The sequence below is a fragment of the Phacochoerus africanus genome, chromosome 12, assembly GCF_016906955.1.
Source record: "Phacochoerus africanus isolate WHEZ1 chromosome 12, ROS_Pafr_v1, whole genome shotgun sequence".
NCBI classification, from domain to species: Eukaryota; Metazoa; Chordata; class Mammalia; order Artiodactyla; family Suidae; genus Phacochoerus; species Phacochoerus africanus.
Window position 1 is genome coordinate 50,496,230 of NC_062555.1, and position 21,563 is coordinate 50,517,792.

General features: G+C 43.3%; 1 protein-coding gene across 2 annotated transcripts in view; it reads left to right on the forward strand.

Moving 5' to 3' along the window:
* RSU1 (Ras suppressor protein 1) overlaps nucleotides 1–21,563 on the forward strand; it is a 204,293-nt gene that overhangs the window by 87,971 nt on the left and 94,759 nt on the right. The window contains exon 8 of one of the 2 annotated variants that reach the window (XM_047754560.1): nucleotides 17,690–17,822. The exons of the other annotated variant lie outside the window; for it this stretch is intronic. Coding sequence (XP_047610516.1) covers nucleotides 17,690–17,822 — 133 coding nt within the window. The remainder of the gene's footprint in view (nucleotides 1–17,689; nucleotides 17,823–21,563) is intronic. 2 annotated transcript variants of the gene reach the window in all.

The window sequence follows — 21,563 nt, forward strand, 5'->3', positions numbered from 1 at the left end:
GCCACAGCCATAGCCAGAGTCACAGCAGTGACAATGCCAGATCCTTAACCCCCCAAGCCACCAGGGAACTCCCCCATTAGAGGTTTTTAATACCAGAGAATGGGCAGTTATTGTATGCTGCCTTAAAATAGGAGCTTAGTATTATCATTTGTCATCAAAAAGCATCTAAAGAGCCCCTGCTGTGGTGCAGCGGGTTAAGAATCTGGCTGCAGCAGCTCAGATTGCTGCTGAGGAGCAGGTTCGCTCCCCAGCCTGGTGCAGTGGTTTAAAGGATCTGGCATTGCTGCAGTTGGCAGTGTAGGTTGCAGCCGCAGCTTGGATTTAACCCTTGGCCTGTGAACTTGCACGTGCTGCTCATGAGGCCATTAAAACAAACAAAAAAGGCATCTGAAAGCTGCTGTTGGAACCTCTGCTTCTGTGTGTCCTTGAACTGTTCGGTAATGGTGGTATAGACAGGCAGGGCTGCAAGAGGAGCTTGGGGAAGACTTTGAGGAACAGGCATTGGAACTGGTGCCAGGCCCCCCACAGAGCAAGACCATGATGGCCTCTGGGTCCATGGAGCCTACAAAGCCAGGAAAATAATTAGAAAATATGATAAGAGTTGCGAAAGAAATAGGTGCTCTGAGAGACGAAGATCCCAGGGGTCAACTTTCAGTGGAGAAATCCACACAGGCTTCCCTGAAGCGGCGACATTGAGTAACGTTTTGGCAGGAAGCATAGGTGAGGGACGGGGCATTTAGGTAGGTTGCAGAAGCAAGAAAGGCTGTGATATGTTTGGCTCATGGCAGGTAGGTCACATCACATTGTCTGATTGAGGTCCGTCTGGACCTCCTATAAATGATTTGGCATGGTATTGTTCTTCAAGTACAATTGTTTAGGAGTTCCCTGGTGGCACAGTGGGTTAAGAACCTGTATGAGCTGCAATACAGTTTGCAGACTTGGCTTGCGCAGGTGTTGCTATGGCTTTGGCGTAGGCCTCAGCTGCAGTTCTGATTTGACCGCTAACCTGCGAGTTTCCATATGCCACAGGTTTGGCCCTAAGAAGAAAAAAAAAATCGAGGCCACGATTGTGACCACTGTGTGAGCCTAGTGTGTGTCTCCTAGACGTCACTGTTCACTGTTTCACATTTACACGTCAGCTCGGGGCACCTGGCTCTTGATGAAACCACAGGACACCACTTATTCTTTTATGTTGGTATCAAATTATGACCAGACAAAACTTTTTTTCCCCTCCTTGTGAACAACTGTTTAGGTCTCCAGAGATGCTGAAGATGAAATAAAATAATAAATGTGAATAATGTATAAAATGCCGCACATAACTAATTTATTTATTCCCTAAAGTTATTAGTTAGGGTTTAAAACAACTCCTTCCTTTGAAAATACATTAATTCTCTCTCTCTTTTTTTTTCTGATAAGTTTTCCTGATGGTGATGATAAGGAATGTCAGGTAGTCTGAAATTTGATAGTAGCAAGCTGGGATCTGGGGCTTGACAACACTGTGTAAACTGACAGCAGCCAGAGGAGATGTTTAGAAGTGCCAGTGTGTGGATTGGCTAATATTTAAAAAATGTTTTATGAAAGTATCATTGACTTACAGTGTTGTGTCAATTTTTGCTGTACAGCAAAGTGACCCAGCCCCCCCCCCGCCATTCTTTTTCTCATATTATCTTCCATCATGATCTGTTACAAGAGACTGGATATAGTTCCCTGGGCTGTACAGTAGGACCTCATTGCTTATCCATCTAAATGTAATAGTTTGCATCTACTAACCCCAAACTCCCAGTGCATTCTGCTCCCTCCCCCTTGGCAACCATAAATCTGTTCTCTGTCTGTGGGTCTGTTTCTGTTCTGCACATAGGTTCATTTGTGCCATATTTTAGATTCCACATTTAAGTGATATCATACGGTGTTTGTCTTTCTTTTTCTGACTTACTTCAGTTAGTATGAGAGTCTCTAGTTGCATCCATGTTGCTGCTAATGGCATTATTTCATTCTTTTTTGTGGCTGAGTAGTATTCCACTGTGTATATATGTACCACATCTTCTTAATCCATTCATCTGTTGATGGACATTTAGGTTATTTCCATGTTTTGGCTGTAGTGAATAGTGCTGCTGTGAGCATATGGCATACATGTTATATTTTTGAATTTGGATTGACTAATTTGAGCTTTTTTTTTTTTTTTGTAAATAAATTAAGCCTCTGGAACACCTTCACATGTTGAAAACAATTTAGTATTTGTGGATTGTGTTTTCCCTTGAGTTGGAGTATTATAGTACGTCCTTTCCTTTTTTATTGTTTAACTATGAGAGTATTTCATATTTTTAACCCGAGACAGTTGGCTTTCCAAAAATACTGGAAACCAATTTATGATGTAATTATCCTCACCCAAATCCCAAATTGTGGAAAAGCTCCGTTTTTCTCTGTTATTTATAGTGAATGCTTTTTCACACGTGAAGACTGGTAAATTGTCTAAGTAGATTCTTGGGAGTATGTGTGAGTTATATAGTTATTTCGCTTTCATTTTTTTTGAATGTTAAAATTTTTAAACATAGTAATGTACGTCTGTGGCCTGTGTTTGACTTCAAATTAGGACCAACTGGAAAGTACTCTTTTATAGTAGTTTGGGATAAGTTTTTGCCTTTATCACTGATACAGGAAAAAATAGTTATAAAAGTAGAAACATCAGTTCTTTTTACTTCATTTCCTACTATGCATTTTCTGCTCTAATACATAGCTTTTGCTTTCGTCCTATTTCTTAAACCCTGAAGTAGGCAAATGAACATATAAGGGCATGTACGTATTATGCGTATATTTACACACATGGAAATAAGGCTTTAGGGTAGTTGTTTAATTTCCATTGCCCCTTACTTTTGAGTTACACTTGTTAAAATAAGTGAAAACAAGTTTCATTAAAACCCATTAAAATGGATTTTTAATAATCACCTCAAACACATCTGGCTTTTTTTTTTTTTTCTTTAGCATGAATAATTTTGAATTCACTGGAAATTAAGTTACAGTTGTTGCAGTTTTATTCCTGTAGACTTAGCATTTGTGTCACTCACAATTCTTAATTAGCTTAGTACATATTTTATATGGCATGGTATCTGCACTCTTACCGTCTTCAGCCTCTGCAGAGAGTGTAACACATGGCACCAAAGTAATAAAAATATAAGCTCCGGAGTGAGAAGCAAAGCCGAAACAAGCCATTTTTACATATGACTTAAGTTTAGCTTCTGTGTAGTAGGCTGATCCCTTACTTAACCTTTAATAAAATTGGATTCAAGGGTATTTATATATAAATAAAAAAATAAAGTTAATTTCGTTTCATGCCTCCATGTGAGCAAGTGCCTAATAATGTATTACAGTGACACCTAAACTTCAGCCTCAGTCCTGTGGGCCGAAAAATTGCTCCGCTTTTTAAGCAACTGTTTTTGAGGTTAAGCTTTAAAAGGCTACATTGTTGCCATTTGGGAAAGTTATTAAGGTGATTATGATGAAGATTTTGTGATCATGTTTATACTGATTGAATCAGCCTATATTTGACCTTTTATCTCCTATGATTATTATTTAAGAAGTCACTTCCATTTTTTTTTTCTTGTGGTCACTCCTGCGGCATGTGGGAGTTGCCAGACCAGAGATTGAACCTGTGTCACAGCAGCAACCTGAGCTGCGCTGTCACAACACCGGGTCCTCAACCCTCTGTGCCGCAAGGGAACTCCCATTTCCACCTTTTTAACGTAATTTGGAAATTAAAATTTGGTAGAAATCTGGGTATGTTTAAGACTGCGTCTTCACAAATCCCTCATACTCTGCAGACATCCCTTAATGGGCTCTCCAGTTGCAGGTGTATCTAGATCATGGTCAGTCTTTCTGTGAGGAGGTTAGTGTGTTTGTACACTTGGAATCTTCAAGTTCAGTTACAGATGTTGCATGAAAAGAGGGGTAGTCTCAGGTCTGCTGGCCCATCTGTCTCCCCAGCATCTTCATTTGGTGCAGATAATCATACTGTCCAGGAAATGGTGGGTGATGGGCGTGAGGGGGGACTATCTCCCCGATCCCTAACCCACCAACCTTTTCCAGAAGGCATCCTTTGTTTATTTTGGCCGTGCCTGCGGCATTCAGAAGTTCCTGGGCCAGGCGTCAAACCAGAACCATAGCAGTGATAACTCCAGATCCTTAGTAAGGCCAGGGACCGAACTTGTATCCTCATGGATACTAGTCGGATTCTTAACCTGTTGAGTCACAACAGGGACTCCCACTCTCAGAAGTGCTTTGAAACAGCTGTGATTCTATTGTGATTCTTGAGTCGTGGCTGTTCCTCTGCAATAGTATAGATGTTTTGTTTAAAGGTAGGTTGAAACATACCATCCCAGCTTGGCACACACCACCATTAATCTGCCCCTTTTGCCTCGTCTGGGATGTTCTACCCAGATTCAGCCTTTTTTCTCTAATCAGAATGTGTGTCCCCAGAACAATTTCAGTTCTCACCATCACACAGTGATTTTCCTAAATAGTCCTAGCTTAATGAAACGTTAGTTTTTTCTTTTTTCTTTGCTTTATAGGGCTGCACCTGCAGCATGTGGAAGTTCCAAGGATAGGGATCAAATTGGAGCTATAGCTGCTGGTGTACACTACAGCCACAGCAATGTGGGATCACCGACCCATGGAGTGAAGCCAGGGATTGAACCTGCATCCTCCTGGATACTAGTCAGTATTCGTTTCCACTGTGCTGCAACGGGAACTCCTTAAATGTTAGTATTTTTAACAATAATGATTTATTCAATGTATAATTCCATGAGATTTTATTCTTTTAAAACACTGTCTAAATGATCAATTTAAGCAAAAAAAAAAAAGAAAAAAAGAAAAAAAGAAAATCCCTTGACTTCGTGTTTTGACTCCTGAAGAGGGAAGTGCATGTTGTATATTAATGCAGCCTGTTAAAAATATTCACCCTGTCATATTAATGAAAGTGTATCAGCAGAGCACATGATTCTGCCAGGGTAATTTAAATGAGAAAGAGAATTCCTAGAGGTAGCAATAGTGGTTCTGTGATCACAGTCCTGATGATAGAATTCCAGGCCCTGTGAGGGATTTGTTTCTGTTTATGCTTCCTTGGTGCTCCTTAAACCATCTCAAACTGTCGACTCTTCCAACAATATCCCAGTACCTTTAAGAGGAATATGTTTTAAGGGTCTTGAACTGGGAAGGTCAAGGGCTTTGAAAGAGTCAGAAAAACTGGCCTTTGATTCCCAGCTCTGCCTTTTACATTCCTGTATCCTTGAATATGGGACTCAGCCTCCCTGAATAGTAGTTGCTTCTTCTTTTCTAAATGAGATAATAGTTGATATTTTTCCATGCAAAACGGTTGTGACTCCTTAGACTAATATATGCCAAGCTCCTGAAGCAACATCTGGTGTATTATACATGTTCCTCAATTAATAGCTATTTACAATTATAATGATGAAGATGATGCTGGTGGTGAGCATTTACTGCTTTATTTTTTATTTTTTATTTTTTTTTACAGCCTTAATAAAATGGTAAGAGTGTCCTTTTTTCTTTTTTGGGGTAATAGTCTCTTAAAATGCAAATTTCAGAGTTCCTGTAGTGCTCAGTGGGTTAAGGACCCGACGTAGTATCTGTGAGGATGTGGGTTCTATCCCTGGCCTTGCTCAGTGGGTTAAGGATCCAGCGTTGGCACAAGCTGTGGTGTAGGCTGGCAGCTGGAGCTCAGATTTGACCCCTAGCCTGGGAACGTCTGTATGCCACAGGTGCAGCTGTGACAAGAAAAAAAAAAGTAAAAATGCAGATTTCTTTTTCAGTACTCTAAATAGGTTTAACATTTTAGGGCTTTTTTTATTTAAACTTTGAAAAACATTTGACTACTTTTTTAAAGTTGTTATGGGTAAACAGGGAGCAGAAATGTGCTGTTTTGTTTTCTTTTGGCTGCGCCCATGGCGTGTAGTCCCCAGGCCAGGGATGGAAAAACAGGGACTTTTCTAAGTGTGGGCCCTGGACCAGAGACCTCATCATCTAAGAGCTTGTTAGGTATGTAAACGCTCAGATTTCTTCTCCATCCTCCTAAATTGAAAACTCTGGAGGTTTTCCCAAGGCCCCCAGGAAGTTTTGATGCACATTCAAGTTTGAGAACTGATCTAGGACATCTGAGAAACACAGCAAAGGGTGACTTTCATGATCCTACCTTCCAAAAATAATCACTGTTAAAATTACATTTCTGGAGTTCCCGTCATGACGCAGTGGAAACGAATCGGACTAGGAACGATGAGGTTGTGGGCTCGATCCCTGGCCTCGTCCAGTGGGTTAAGGATCCAGCGTGGCTGTGAGCTGTGGTGTAGGTTGAAAACGCGGCTCAGACCCCATGTTGCTGCGGCTGTGGTGTAGGCCGGCAGCAACAACTCAGATTAGACCCCTAGCTTGGGACCCTCCATATACCACGGGTGTGGCCCTAAAAAGACAAAAGTAAAAAAAAAAAAATTGTATTTCCTTCTAGTCTTTTCTCTGTATGTGTATACACAAATGTGTGTATTTTCTTCTAGTCTTTCTCTTACCCATGTGTGTATACTTTTTTAAACATATGATTATACTCTATGAGTTCTGTAGCCTGCATTTCAACTTGCAATGTTATATCATGACCATGACCACAGGTCATTAAATTTCTTTTGAAAACTTTCTGTTTCTTTTTATGGCCAGACCTGGGGCATATGAAAGTTCCCAGACTTGGGGTCGAATAAGGGCTGCAGCTGGGGCCTACACTACAGCCATAGTAGCGCCAGATCCTTAACCCACTAAATGAGGCCAGGGATCAAACCCACATCGTCATGGACACTATGTCAGGTTCTTAACCCACTGAGCCACAATGGGAACTCCTTGAAAACATTCTTAATCATAAGACTACCTAGTAGAACACCCTAAGAATGTCTGATAATTTATTAACCAGCCCCTTAGCCATTTGAGTTGTGTCTAGATGTTCTAGAAGAACATAAGCAAATTTGTGTTCGTACATCACAGTGAATATCTGACTGTATGGTTAGCATACATTTTTTACAAAGGGTGGACTTATTGGGTCCAACAGAATGAACACTTGGTAGATACTGCCAAATTACCTTGCAGAGGAGAGGTGCCAGTTTGTACTTTAACCAACAGCGCAGGGAAAGTAACCATTCCCCAAACCAACTTTGGGAACCAGGGTCCTTCTGAATATGCGCCTTGTTTATTTTTATTTTTATTTTATTTTATTTGTCTTTTTGCCTATTCTAGGGCTGCACCCACAGCATATGGAGGTTCCCAGGCTAGGGGTCAAACTGGAGCTACGGCTGCCGGCCTACACCACAGCAATATCAGATCCGAGCCACATCTGCGACCTACACCGCTCACGGCAATACCAGATCCTTAACCCACTGAGCGAGGCCAGGGATCGAACCCGCAACCTCATGGTTCCTAGTTGGATTCGTTCGTTAACCACTGAGCCACGACGGCAACTCTTAAATATTTGCCTTGTTTAGAATGTGTTATGCACTGTAAGTCAGGAAGATAAAACTTGATGTCTCCTCATCTCTCTGTCAGCCCACACTTTTGTTCTCCGAAACGTAAATCACAGGGAGTTCCTGTTGTGGCTCAGCGGTAATGAACCTGACTACTATCCATGAGGATGCCGGTTTGATCCCTGACCTCGCTCAGTGGGTTAAGGATTTGGCGTTGCCATGAGCTGTGGTGTAGGTTGCAGATGTGGCTCGGTTCCCGCATTGCTGTGGCTGTGGTGTAGGCTGGTGGCTACAGCTCCAGTTCGACCCCTAGCCTGGGAACCTCCACATGCTGCACGTACAGCCCTAAAAAGGCAAACAACCCCCCCCAAAACCCCTAAGTGATAGGCACCATGTCTCTTAGATGTAATGGTTACTTTCTAGAGTTTTAACTCTTCCAGTTCTGCCTACCCTTCATCTCACGCTAACAGGGCAAGTGCTATGGAAAGGGTGTTGGAACTCTTATCACGTGTGCTGTGGAACAAACATCCTGGCAAGGGGGGTGTCACGGTGATTCTTGGTCCCTCGGGCTGTTGGGATTAACAGGGACCAGCGGGCCTTCCAGGAAGAGACCAACAGTGTCTTGTCTGTAGGATCACCAGGCAGTTTAAGCAAGACTGTTCCTATTAAACCTTGCTAGGGCAGGAACTGCGGAAAGCATCTAAGATCACACTTGAAGTAAGTGCTAAATGAGCAGAAATAAGGGTTTAACCTTAAGAGGGACATCCTGTTTGGATATGTTCCACTTAAATCACTTTGGTGAAGGCTGCTTTGTGATATGCTTATTGATCCTATCCATGTTGTGATTACTGAAATGTATTCTTGAAACAGCCCTTTCTTTTAGTTTATGTTGTATGAATCAGGGTCAGCTCCTTGGGGTCTCCAGGGTACCTGAGGCTCCCTATGTGCTGACATTTCCCACCTCCCAGGCAGGTGGAAGGTTGTCCTGATCTCAGCCTCCCGCTGGAACTGAGCCACTTGAATGGAAGGAGAGTGAGGGCGAGGATGACCCAGTGTGTTCTCTCCTCCCTCCGGGAACTGACCCCTGACCCCAGTGGGGTGCTGCAGACAGCTGCTGCTTAGAAATCTTCAGCTTGCTAGGAAAGGAAATCGGTGTTGCTGAGTTTTATCGACTCTTTTTTTTTTTTTTTTGTCTTTTTTAGGGCCGCACCCGTGGCATATGGAGGTTCCCAGGCTAGGGGTCCAATCAGAGCTGTAGCTACTGGCCTACACCACAGCCGCAGCAACACGGGATCCAAGCTGCATCTGCAACCTACACTGCAGCTCACTGCAATACCAGATCCTTAACCCCCTGAGTGAGGCCAGGGATTGAACCTGCATCTTCATGGATGCTAGTCAGATTTGTTTCTATCGAGTGACGGGATTCCATAAATTTTATCTACTTTTGATCACAGACTTTTTCTTTCCTTTTTTGGCCTCCTCATGGCATATGAAGTTCCCTGGGCCAGGGATCAGGTTGAGCTAAAGTTGCGATCCAAGCTGTAGCTGTGGCAATGTTGGATCCTTAACCCACTGTGCCAGGCTAGGTGCGGAACCTGTGTCTCAGCAGTCCTAAGATGCTGCCGGTCCCATTGCGCCACAGCGGAAACCCCTGATCATAGACTTTTGAGAAGCTTATGAGCTAGGCTGAGGGCCCTTTCCCCAGAAGAGGGCCCCCACGTAAAGGTAGATTGATTTTGCATTCCGTTCAAGAAGATTATGAATTCCCTGAATGAACCTCTGTTTTTGGCAAGTTGTTTTCCAGTAGACACGTTTCTCTCCTTGGCATATTTCACCTAAAGTAATAAGAGTGTTTTATATTTATGTGGTGGCTTCCAGGTTAGAGAACCGTCTTATTCTGGTCTCCTGTCTCCAGACCTCTCAGTTGGCACTGCTCTTCCTCACTGGGCAGATGAGGAAACTGAAGCTCGGAAAACACCAGGATGCACCCAGGGTCGTCTGGTCCCACTCACAGCCAGTGAAAGGTGCTTGGGATCGGAGTCAGGCCTTCTGGCCACATCCACTGGGCCTTTGTCTGTTCTCGCTGATGTTACATAAACAATAAAGGGAAATGAGGCAAGTGAGAGTCAGAGGCCCTCCCACATTGAGAAGAATGAGGGGAAATCTTACACAGATGCCAGGTTGACCACTTGAATTGTTTATTGACCAGTCATAGAAAGGCACCTGCAGGATAAAGCGGCTGTCACGGTGTGCTTTGGGGGTGCCCACTGCTCTGTGGCTGGGTAATTGTATTTCCAAGTGACTAAGACACCCTTCTAGTCCATCTCGCCCAGGAACACAGATAACAAATGGCCAAGAAAGGCACTGGGGGAAACTGTAAAATGATGTTTTTCTTCATTGGTTAAAAGGGCTTCCGGACTCGTTCGCACCGGCGCACACATAAATCAGATGCCGCTTTTGTTGGAGCCGTTTGGCAGGGTGTTTGGCTTTTTCAAAAAAAAAAAAAAAAAAAAAGAAAAGAAAAAAACCCTTTTTATTTAAATTGTGCTCTTCCCTCCACTAGATCAGAAGAGTCCCACTTTTAGTAGGTTTCACAAAGCAGCAATGCATTCATTGTCTCTGTGAAGTGAACAAAATGCCTGTTTTAAAATGTGATGCCAGAAGGCTAAGCAGACAATTGCCAGAATGACAGTGTGGCCTCGAATTCCCCACAGAATAAATTTGAGAGCTGTCATGAGACATCCCAGCTCACTTTGATTGTCTTGATGATGCCCAGGAAAAGAATCGGCCTCAGACCTCGCTTCTCAATCCAGGCAGGGCTTTGCAGACAATCATCTTTAAAGCCTGGTGTTCTCTGCAGCAGGATGCTACTGTTTTAAGATGCACTCCCTTTGTACTAGTTAGCATCCATCATATATTAAAAAATTTTTTTTATTAAAGTGTAATTGATTTAAGATATTGTGCCCGTTTCTGCTATATAGCAAAGTGACTCAGTCATGCGCACACACACACATTCTTTTTTTATATTGATTTCCATCATAGTTTATTAGAGGAGATTGGATATAGTGCCCTGTGCTATACAGTAGGACCTTATTGTTTATCCATTCTATTTTTTTTTTTTTGGTCTTTTTTAGGGCTGCACTTGTGGCACATGGAAGTTCCCAGGCTAGGGGTTGAACTGGTTCTGTAGCTGCCGGCCTATGCCATGGCAATGCCAGATCTGAGCCACATCTGCAGCCTACACTGCAGCTCACAGCAGCGTGGATCCTTAACCGACTGAGCGAGGCCACGGATCAAACGCGAGTCCTTATGGATTCTAGTCAAGTTTGTTACTGCTGAGCCACAACGGGAACTCCTTTTTAAAAAATTTATATATATATTCTTTGTTTTATTTTGTTTTCCATCATGGTTTATTGCAGGAGATTGAATATGGTTCCCTGTGCTGTACAGTAGAACCCTTGTATTGTTTATCTATTCTAAATGTGACTCTTTGCATCCACTAACCCCAGACTCCCCGTCCCTTCCCACTTCCTCCCTCCATCATGTATTTTGCATTGTTTTTGATGATTTCCTTTCCATGTACCTTATGCTTATTTAATTATAAAAATAATCCATACTTGTAATCATGTGGAATTCTTAAAAAAGAAAATGGATAGTTTATCCTTTGTTCTACTTTATCAAATACCTTTTCCACCTTAGTCTCCTCTCTTTGAGGAAATATTCATAATTCCATAGGTATCCTTCACGTTCTCTTTTTCACTTAAACATATTCTCATATACGTAATATGAGATTTCCTTCTGTCTTTTTCTTTTTCTTTTTTTTTCTCTTGTCTTTCTAGGGCCGCACCCGAGGCACATGGAAGTTCCCAGGTTAGGGGTCAAATCGGAGCCTTAGCTGCTGGCCTATGCTACAGCCACAGCAACGCCAAATCAAAGCCATGTCTGTGACCTACACTATAGCTCACGGCAGCGCCGGATCCTTAACCCACCGAGCGAGACCAGGGATCGAACCGTGTCCTTGTGGAAGCTGGTTGGGTTCGTTACCACTGAGCCACAGTGGAACTCCCTGGGATTTCTTCCCTTTGTACTTTTTTCAAAAATGCAAACTTTGTGTACCCTTAATTTTTTCAAGTTAGAGTATAGACCTCTTTTTAGGTCAAAACATACAAATCTGTTTCATTTGTTTTAATAACCAAATAATATTTCATCATGTGGCTATAGCATACATTATGCTGCTTCTCCCCTGTTGGTGAACATTCTGGTTGCTTCTAGTGTTTTATTACCTCAAACCTTTTATTAGTACCATATGAGGATCATTTTAGAAGTCTTACAATTATTTTTCCATTCAGTAAAGAGTGTTGCTAATCAGGTGTAAAAAGTAGGAACCTTCCATCTCCCACTTGCTTTCATCTTTTATCCTGCACGTCCATAATTAGCAGCCTGTTACTAGAGATTTACATGCAGGATATCTCTTTATTTGGGGAGTGGCCCTGAATGTAGCTTTTGTTGTGTGTTGGAGCCATTTGTGGTTCGCTTCTGTGCGTGGATTCACTGATGAGCAGAGGTGATCTTTCAGCTGTCATAATGCCCCAATTAGACCCCTTCAACAGCAAATTAATTTGGGCAAATCCTGTATATTGATGATGGACCCACCAGTTAGCCATGGTTTGCTAGTGTTACTTTGTTAGACTCTGGCCTTAGATTTTCATGCGTGAGGAAGGCTGGCTTTCAGAGTGCATTACTTTATAAAGCAGCTGGTGGTATTTGGGAGTTAGGGAGGAAGAGAATGATGCTCTGATGATGTGAAAAATTTGCCCAGGTCCCCTGGTTTGCTTAATAGACAATAAATACTCTTACTGGTCGCATGTTTCAGGATTTTGAGTTCTGGGGAAGAATTCTTGACAGTGTGATTAGGAAAACGCCCAGTTTTCATGTGGGAAAACGAGCCTGCTTATTAAAGAGGCCACAACTCCCTCTTGCTCCAGTCCTGTTTTCAACTAGCGAGGAGAATGATGGTTTTGCAGGATTTAGCGTTGATCAAATAAATGTCGCCTGGCAGAGCCAACTGTCCTGGATGGAGGCTCTAGGAAGAGGCATATGTGGTCCTCTTGCAGGTAATAAAATGGAAAATCCAATTTGCAATTGCAGAAGCAGCCTCGGAGTGACAGATGATCTGCATCACCGGGCCGGTCAGAGGGTCACCGCTAATCACGGCGCCGGCTGGCTCCCCGCGTGGCCTGGGCCTCCCCACCGGAGAACAGGGGGAGGGCACCTGCGTCTGGGAGCCAGCCAGCGTGTCTGAGGGTGCACCACTTTCTAGCTTATTAGGTCCTCTTTGTCACAGTGCTTAATCCTGCCGCCTGATCCTTGTTAGAACAGCACCAGAGCGCCGCGCAGGCTGCTAATCAAGGAGATGGGCGAGGGCCTCCTAACTAGACCCAGTGAAGCGTGCGGCAAGTCAGGGCTCCTGCAGCCTGACTGACAGCGGCTGAGAGATGCTTCCCTCATGTTATTACGGGCAAGGGAACCCACCTCGGACAGCTGATGGATGAGCCCCCAGCGGAGGCTAGAGTAACTTGTTGCACGGCCAACAGGCGGCAGGGTGTCAGCTTTTCACACAGTCTAATGGCCAGGCTTTACTCTAATTATCTGAACCCTCTTCTGAAATCGCTGCATTCAGAGTGAGGTGAACCAGCCAGAGACACCTAGCCGGCCGGGAGATTACAGCTGTTCACAGAAGCAGGCACTGTCTTCCCCTCCAGCGACAATACCTCACAAAACAAAATCAGCACATCCAGTCCCGCCAAGCCAGGCTCTACGTCTGCACTGGGCTTGGCTTGTGCAGCCTCCGTCTCTGTTATCTGGAATAAGCCGCCTGCTTTAAGGTTTGCTGTAGACCCAAGGCATGGTTTTTGGGATTCTTTGTTAAGAAAAAGCACAGCATCAGCCACAAAGCGGTGGTTTGGTCCCTGCGGCCCCCCACGCCCCACCCCCTCTTCCTGGTAGACCTAAATCCTTCCTTTTTTGTTAGGCTTCCCAGTTCTGGTAGGTCTCTGAAGCACCTGGGACTCTGACGTTTAATATTAAATCTAATTTCGGGAGTTCCTGCTGTGGCTCAGTGGGTTAAAGATCCGATGTTGTCTCTGTGAAGATGTGGGTTCAGTCCTTGGCTGAGCTGTGTGGGTTAAGGATCCAGCATTGTTATCACAAGCTGCGGCATAGGTCACAGATGCTCTTTAAGATCCATTGTAGCTGTGGCTGTGGTGTAGGCAGGCAGCTGTAGCGCTCATTGGACACCTAGCCCGGAAACTTCCATATGCCACTCGTGCAGCTGTGAAAAGAAAAAAAAAATCCGACTTAGGCTTGTTGGGTACTCACATAAACAAATGGGGGCGGGGGAGGGTAACTGCATCCCTCTTCCCTCCCCCTTCCCCAGCTGGGATGTGCAGATGAGTTCCAAGTGATGGAAATGAAAATGCTCGTGAGTAGCTTCTGGTCATTTCCATGGACCCCCAACTTTCAGACATCAGTATAAGACTCCTCCCTGCCTCCCCAGGCCCCCAGGGAGCGTGTCCAGCTCCCGTCCTGCATTTCCTGCGCTCCAGTTAGCAGCTGTCATTAGCATTCCCCACTGCTTCTTCTGTCTCCACTGACAGCGCTTAAATAGAGACGTTGCTCGGGATTGACAGATCTTGGGGAGTTGGAGGCGTCAGCTGAGAGGGCCCCGGGAACAGAGCTGACCTTTCTTGACAATATTCCCCTAGGTCTGTCTGCCACGTGGGCAACCAGGCACCATAGAACTGTAGTACATTATTTTCAGAGGATTACCACTCGAAGACTTCAGGCTTCGTCAGAGGTAGTTACCGAGAGGACCAGAGCCCCATGTACCTTCCAGAGTGGGTTTGTAGGTGGTTGGTAGTCGAATACAGGCTCCTCTTTCTCATAGAAATCGGCATCTGGATGTTAATTTCAAGGAGGATCCATTAGAACCTGTTCATACCTCACTTGTTCATACCTCACCCTGGACCTGGATGGAAGGGAGTTGGTGATGCAGCCTGGGAAGGAAGGGAATCTTCCTCATCGCACTGAGTTGGGCAAAGCTTGGATAGCAGGGGCTTGTCCTTGGGGTCCTTCCCAGATCCTTTCCCAGGTCCATATTGCTCTCATGTTGACCCAGAGCCCTAAGACAACAGTGTGCTGAGAACTGCTCTGTGCCCCAAACATAGTCGCCTCTTTTCCTCTTCCTGCCCTTCTTTCCTGGAGTAAAACAATAATAGTAATAATAGTAATTTGGGGTTGGCACTGTGGTCGATGGAATGATTGGCCGACACGGACCTGCTGTAGAGCACAGGGAACTCTACCCAATATTCTGTGATCATCTCTATGGGAAAAGAATCCGAAAAGCGTGGGTGTGTGTACATGTAGAACTGAATCTCTTTGTTGTACAGCGGCAATGATCACAGAATTATAAATCTATGCTTCAGCAAAACTTGAGAAAATGAAAAAAGTTACAGGGAAAAAAACTGAGTTTAAAAAAAACCCAACATACTCCTGTGATTCTCATCTGAACCAGATGTTAAAAGGAAAGCCATCCCTTTGAGCTACTTCATGGTAATGTGTGCATGGCGGAGCCCTGGCGACTGGTTCAACAGATAAACTTGACCCATTAGAAACTGAGAGTGTATTTTTCATTAAAATAACTGTTTTAGGGGGGTGAAGAAGAAAGCTATTTAGAGCAGAACCGCTTTATGCAGGGAGATCCCCTTTGCTCAGAATGGGTTCGCTTCCTTATGTCATTTCTGCTTTCCATGCCTCCTCCTTTTTCTTACCCCTTTTGGAAGACAGAGATTTTTCCAAAGATCTCCCTTATCGTTTTCATAGTTGATTCCACGCTCATGTCAGTGGGTAGGGCTTCGAGGCAGGAAGATGATGTCCTGTAAGCAGAAGTTATTTATTAGGTGTATGTTGTAAGAGATGCTTTTAGCTCCGCTACCTCCACCCCTAGCTCTTAGTGAATTGCTGCACTGCCCTGTGGATATTGTCACCTGGTGGGCCAGTCCTTCCCTCAGTGATCATGCTTCCTAAGAACAGTGGACACCGTAGCATACTGTGCATTTAAAACACGACACTTCACAGATTCAGACTCGTTTTCGAATGGAAGGCTTTTTCCGGAAATTGCTATGATCATTTTTTGGAAGAGTGGAAATTGGAGAAAAAGAAGTAACGAGAGAATGATATGGAAGAAAGGACACAGAGTATAGGAAATGAGGAAATAAGAATTATAGAGAGATTTCAACAAAGCATCAATTTGATGCTGGGGAAGCTAAAATCCCCCCTCCCCTCTCCAAGTAAAGATAAAAATGAAATATATACCTGGCAGTCCATTACCAACCAAGTCACAACCCTCAAAGATACTCAGCTCAAGAGTATGTGCAGCTTTGGATTTCCATTTACCCCAAGCAGTTTTTTGAGTCATGATTTAGAGAATAAAGCCTATTAGTTTCCCAAATGATTTAATATCTGACTAATGGTGTTTAACCATTAAGATGAGGAAATTGACAATATTGATAGTCTTTGGAGGGGAATGTGTCTGCTTATTTCTGTACTCACCACTAGCAGATTCTAAGGAGCTTTGGAAAGATCGTGATGAATTACTCACTCTGAATATTTAGTAATATCTGTTTCCTCTGAAAGCGTTTTATGAAATTATAATCACTCTCATTTTGGTCCCTCTTTCTCAGTTATTCTGAATAGTTGCAAGTTCATCCAGGCACACCTCAGCAATATTAGAGATTTGGTTCAAACCACCGCAATAACGCAGGTCACGAGAGTGTGCTGGTTTCCCAGTGTATATAAAAATTAGGCTTCCTCTGTAGTTGTAGTCGGTTGGGTGTGCCGTAGCATTGTCTAAAGAAGCAGTGTACACATTTTAATTTAAAAACACTTAATTGCCAGAAAATGCTGAAACAATTACAATGGTAACATCAAAGATCACTGATCACAGATCACCGTAACATCATGATAATGAAAGGCTTGAAGTATTATAAGAATTACCAAAATGCGACACAGGAGGAGGTGAGCCAGTGCTGCTGGAAAAATCAGATGCAGGGTTGCCACACACCTTCACTTTGTAATAAAAAAATACAGTGTCTGCGAAGCAAGTAAAGCGAAACCATGGTAAAAACAAGATCCTCCTGTATAACACAAATAGACACAAAGTATCAGTTCTTTTAAGAAGAAATACAATGTCATCTTGCCAGTAAACATTTTCATTTCTAAAGCTCAGATCAGCTAGAAATATGTGCTTTGTGCAATGCTTTCATCCTAGAATGTTTTTCCTGATTCCTGAAGTTATCAGTTTTGGCAAAATTAGCATTAGAATCTCAAAACAGGACAAATGTGGTACTTTGGTTCTGTCCTGGGAAGAATAACGATTGGGTGTCTTTGTTCAGGAGACTGTGGACGGTAGACCAGGGGTCTGACAATGACTTTTTTTTTTTTTTTGGCTTTTTCTGACTGCGCCTGTGGCATATGGAAGTTCCCAAGCTAGGGGTTGAGTCGGAGCTGCAATTGCACACCTGCACCCTCTACACAGCCACACAGGATCCAAGCCACATCTGTGACCTATGCTGCAGCTTGCAGCACAGTGAGATCCTTTAACCCACTGTGCCAGACCAGGGATTGAACCTGTGCCTTTGTAGAGACCCGAGCTGCTACAGTGGGATTCTTTTTTTTGGGGGGGGGAGCTGTACCCACAGCATATAGAGGTTCCCAGGCTAGGGGTCGAATTGGTGCTACAGCTGCCGGCCTATGCCACAGCCACAGCAATGCCAGATCCGAGCCATGTCTGCGACCTACACCACAGCTTGTGGCAATGCCGGATCCCTAACCCACTGAGCGAGGCCAGGTCGAACTCGAGTCCTCATGTCCTCGTGGATACTAGTCATGTTCGTTAACCACTGAGCCACAACGGGAATGCCTCTCCTTCTTTTTTTAGTTTCTTGGGTCACTGTGTGATCACTGACATGGCTTGTATACCAATGATGACTTGGGATCAAAAAAAATTTTTTTTTAAATCAAAAGACTCAGAAGATACTTAGGGTCGTGCTGTGGTTACTGGGCAGAAATCCCTTTTTAGATTTGATTTGTGTTGGTTGGATGGCCTTCACACACCCCCATTTCTTTTTTAGGAAACTTGGATTTAACTGGTCAGAAGCAGATATTCAAAGCAGAGAACAACCCCTGGGTTACCCCCATTGCTGACCAATTCCAGCTTGGCGTGTCCCATGTTTTTGAATATATCCGTTCTGAGACCTACAAATAGTAAGTAGACTATGATTTTCTAAACGAGACTGGTTTTATAGTATTTGTAATTATGCCATTAAAAAAAAAAACTATCGTGTGATTTTGTCCTTGGTGGCATTTAGCTCAGCATTTAGAAATGTTTTATTAATAACCACAAGTAGTAATCATCACTGTTATTTATAGACAATTTTTAATTGACATTTTCAAAGGGAATTTATACCACTTTTGTTTAGAAATTTTTTAAGGTATTAAATTAGCCAAATATGCATGACACAAAAGAAATTCACCGGACAGATTAAGATCAGAACATAGTTTTTTCGCCTTTGAATGTGAAGAGTAACAAATGTTATGAACACAATTGTGAAGCAGTTTATTTATAAAATCAGGGAAGACTGAGAAAGCAGAGTTCCCTGGTGGCTCATCAGGTTGAGGATCCAGCACTGTTACTGCCCATGGCTCTGGTTACTGCTGTGGTGCGGGTTTGATCCCTGGCCCTGGAATGTCCATATACTGTGGGTGTGGCAAAAAAAAAAAAAAAATACTAGGCAAGCATCCTTCTATTCTCCAGAAGCTTTTACTGTGAGATAATAGTCTTTCTAGGAGAAAAGCTAAGGCAGAAAAAGAGGAGGAGGAGTCAGCTGGCTTAAGTCACAGCATTAGCATCTCTGAAGCTCTCACCTCTGGTCAAGGGCACCTGCAGAGAGCCAGCCCCCAAACCTAACTCTCCCCCCCCCCCTTTCTTCCTCAGTGTGTCCAGGTTGGAAGGAATTCTGCCACCTCCATCTGCTCTATGGTGGCTGTATTTTCCCCCTCATCCCACCTCCAACCTCCAAACTGATCATTGTTCTCAATGCTCCTGTGACCCCTAATGCTGAAATCTAGACACGTCTAGTTTTTGAGGTGTTTTTTTTTTTTTTGTATGCCCACAGCTTGGGGAGGTTCCCTGGCTAGGGATCAAACCCGTGCCGTAGCAGAGACAATGCTGGGACTTTAACGCGACACAGGGATCTCCTAGGCACCTCTAATTTTAAGCAAATGGCAGAGACTTGAAAGAATTCATAGATTGAGTCTGTTTTTGCATCTGGTACCAACTTTTGAGAATTTAACAACCCAGCTTTTAGAGAACACCTGAGAGATCATGAAAATCCACGTTCAGTTTGGAGTCTCCCTGTTTTTGGTATCAGAAATATGTACACCCCCCCCTCCCCGGCTCCCAGTTCAGCACAGCTCTGAATCCGTGTTGGGGAAGTGAGTCAATATTAACTGCCCTATCAGCCAGCTGGGAATGGCCAGCTGTGGTCCTGGTCACACATCTGGGACTGCTTATGGTCCTTTTTCCATCAGACAGGATCACAGAGATGAGCTGTGAAAGAATAACGGTATTCAAGTGAAATAGGCTCAAATGGCCAAAATGATAGCATATCCGCATATATGAATGCAGCTTAAAGCGTGGCGTAGGTTTCTTTTAAGATGATACGGTGACATTTATATGATGTCTTAAGGCTTAGCTGAAGAGTAAAATGGCTTACCTGAAGAGACGTGTGAGATGGGTGTTATTGTCTCATGAACCACATAGATAAGTGTAATGGTTATAGATCCATAGTTTTGAAAAAGTACAAACAGAGCTCAGCCTTGAAAATTTGGTTAGTGATGAAAACGTGTGAAAATATAATTGCGAATTAGCAGTCTCTTGTTCATTCGGTGTCTCTTAAATTGTTGATCGTTGCTTGCGTGGGTTTTTAGATAAGGTTTTAAGTGTTTGTTAGTAAACAGGAGACTATGTAGAGCTTGGATTGTAGGATGTGGTTTGAGAAAACCATCGTATATGATAACCACAGAAAAATACAGATGCTCCTATTAATCCAGTACAGGGGGAGATGCTCTTGTTGATTCTGGTTGACAGATTTTTGAGTTTACCATAGTGAATTTAGAATTTACAGGGAATTAGAATATGGTGCATGTGAAAATACTTCTAACTTGAATTTCATTTTAAAAGATTATCTTGTGGATATATGGATTTTGTATTACCTCGGAGCCATGAGGCAGTTAAAAACCATTGTATGCCATGAACGTAATATTTCTGTTTGTTTGAACAGGCTTAGGATACTGGATGAATGAGAGGTGTGTGGCATTGATTGAGTTGATTGGTATGTTCTATGAAAGGTTATATATGACACAACATTTTCATCTGGGCCATACTTGCTATCTGTATTCTCATCTGTGTCATTAGCATCTTGGATTTGAGCGTCAGAGTAATCGAAGCAGTGTGCCTGCTAGCTTATTTTCTCTGTGTTTGACTTCCTCATTCAGAATTATGTTATTATCATCTGTCCAGTTAAATCAACTTGAAAAAGCTTAAGTAAGCAGAGGAAAGCCATTGTCCCCTTTCCAGGGGAACCACTTGGTACCTTGCTTGCTGCTTTTAGAGGAGTTTATGTGAATCTCTGCCAGGAGAACACACTTGACTTAACCTCCTGGGGACCTAAGAGTAAATGCTCTTCTTTCTCCCAAGGATCCTTAACCACTTCCTGTAGTACAGCTTTCTGTCCTCCTGTCCTCTTGTAGTAGTTATCTTCATTCCTTTATCAAACATACTAGCCAGAAACGTGGACTAGTAACTAAATAAGACACCACCTCAAGCTCTTAAAAAAAAAATACTTGTACAAAAATGCCGCCATGATGTTTCACTGATTTAAAAAAAAAAAAAAAAATCAGTTTAAGGAGTTCCCGTTGTGGCGCAGCGGAAACAAATCCCACTAGGAACCACGAGGTTGCGGATTTGATCCTTGGCCTCGCTGCGTGGGTTAAGGATCCAGCGTTGCCGTGAGCTGTCATACAGATCACAGACTTGGCTCAGATCTGGCGTTGCTGTGGCTGTGGTGTAGGCCAGCAGCTGTAGCTCCAATCAGACCCCTAGGCTGGGAACCTCCATGTGCCAAGGGTATGGCCTTAAAAAGGCAAAAGACAAGGGAAAAAAAAAAATCAGTTTAAGGTCCTTTTTTCTCTGAGTAGACTTACTGTACCCTCATGTAAGTAGAACCCAGCTTAATTCTTTTATGTCTTTGAGCAAGCAGCCACTTCATTATTAAAGTTCTTTGAGTATCCTTCTCAACTCTCTGGGAGAAAAAAGTTAATCTAATTAGCAGATATTTGGCTATTTTTGTAAAGCCATCCTTGTGACGACTTTCAAGGAGGCAGTTTATTCGTTCCACTCATATTTTTTCTAAACAAAGCAAATGTCTCATTTCAGTATCTTAGTCTTTTTTAGCCTAAAACCTCTCTTTTCTAATCTTTACTTCCTTGTCTCTTTTCATGTAAGTCAGATGTATCCCTTCCAATGAAAAAAATCCTTTTTTATATTGATCTTTAGACTGTCGTAACAGCATCATTTTTGTTTATTTGTTTTGCCACTTAAGAAACCAGTGAGTCGGCTTCCTTTTTCCCTGACCAGTTGACTCATTACAATGAAACAAGAGCATTAAGAACTCACCAGCAGGGTTCATTTGCCTTCATGTCCATGGTCGGCATTCAAGGTGACCTTCCTGTTCTAAGCACATCCTGAGAGGCCTTCTGAGTCTAGAGCAGCCACAGGCAGAGAAGATAGATTATCTGCTTTCCAGACTCTAACCAACTCCAAGAGGGGACTCGGATGTTTGAAACAGAAGAGTGAAGTCAAGGTTGAGGAAGAATTAAAAAACTCCGTGGTGCTTTCAGCTAGTGGGGCTGTGACCAGGTGCGGGAGGGGAAGTGGACAGGTGT